The following is a 919-nucleotide window of genomic DNA, read 5'->3' on the forward strand; positions in this document are numbered from 1 at the left end:
TTTGCAATGTGCTAGAACTTGTTATTGACTTTAAGTAAAATCTTCAGACTTTTCAAAGTTATTTCAAACTTTCAAACAAGGCTTTGCCAAGCCAACATCAAAGTTTGTTTACAAACTTTACTCATCTAGTTTGAAATATGTAATTCAAATGCCCGGAGGCCTTGCAAATACGGCTGCCGTGTGAACAGACAGACATCGACAGGTGAAACATACTTTACCCAGGGTTAAAAGTGGGGTTAGGCGCAATGTGAAAAGCCCTATTACTGTTATATGGGAATGAGCAACTTTAACATTCTACTAAACACCTCCTCTTGCGAATGACATGAAGGTAAGTAAATGAAGACACCATTTTTTGCCGATCTGCGAGAACAATATCATCTGCCCACCTGCTAGTTATTCATCTCTTGACTTCAAGACAAACCACATGGAAATTTCTTTAATCCTTTATTTAGTCAGGCTCACACAGGTGATTGCATCTCTGCAGCGCTGCTCGAGGCTTGTGTCTTAAGAGACCTGCCTTTGATTACATGTAAACAGCTCCTCGTCAGTCTGCAGTACACGGGCCCTCTTGACTCCTCTGAGCTCATGCTCACCACTGGTAGGCTTTTATTCACGTGTTGCTAGGATACACAACTTTCAGATGAATCGCAATCATTGCGGGGCATGTGCCATTCTTAAAATCTGCTCTATAAATATTAAAACAATGGACACAAAATGGGAAATCTAGAAGTTTAGATGCACTTTTAATCTGCTATCAAACGTTGGGAGCTTTAATGTAAATCAATAGCAAAACTATTTGTATTCATTTTATATATAGTCATTGTGCTGCAACACAAACTGTTGGAAACAAATATTAATATCACTAATCTGCAATGCTGGGTAGTAACTGATTACATGTAATCTGGATTACGCAATCAGA

General features: G+C 38.7%; 1 protein-coding gene across 1 annotated transcript in view; it reads right to left on the reverse strand.

The window, feature by feature from the left end:
* Window positions 1-817: 817 nt before the first annotated feature.
* The window catches only part of LOC107554692 (sodium bicarbonate transporter-like protein 11), a 15,834-nt gene continuing 15,732 nt past the window's right edge, over window positions 818-919 (reverse strand). Inside the window, exon 12 of the mRNA XM_016237276.1 lies at window positions 818-837. Within this exon, the coding sequence (XP_016092762.1) occupies window positions 818-837 (20 nt within the window). The remainder of the gene's footprint in view (window positions 838-919) is intronic.

The sequence above is a fragment of the Sinocyclocheilus grahami genome, unplaced genomic scaffold (assembly GCF_001515645.1).
Source record: "Sinocyclocheilus grahami isolate Dianchi unplaced genomic scaffold, SAMN03320097.WGS_v1.1 scaffold510.1, whole genome shotgun sequence".
NCBI lineage: Eukaryota > Metazoa > Chordata > Actinopteri > Cypriniformes > Cyprinidae > Sinocyclocheilus > Sinocyclocheilus grahami.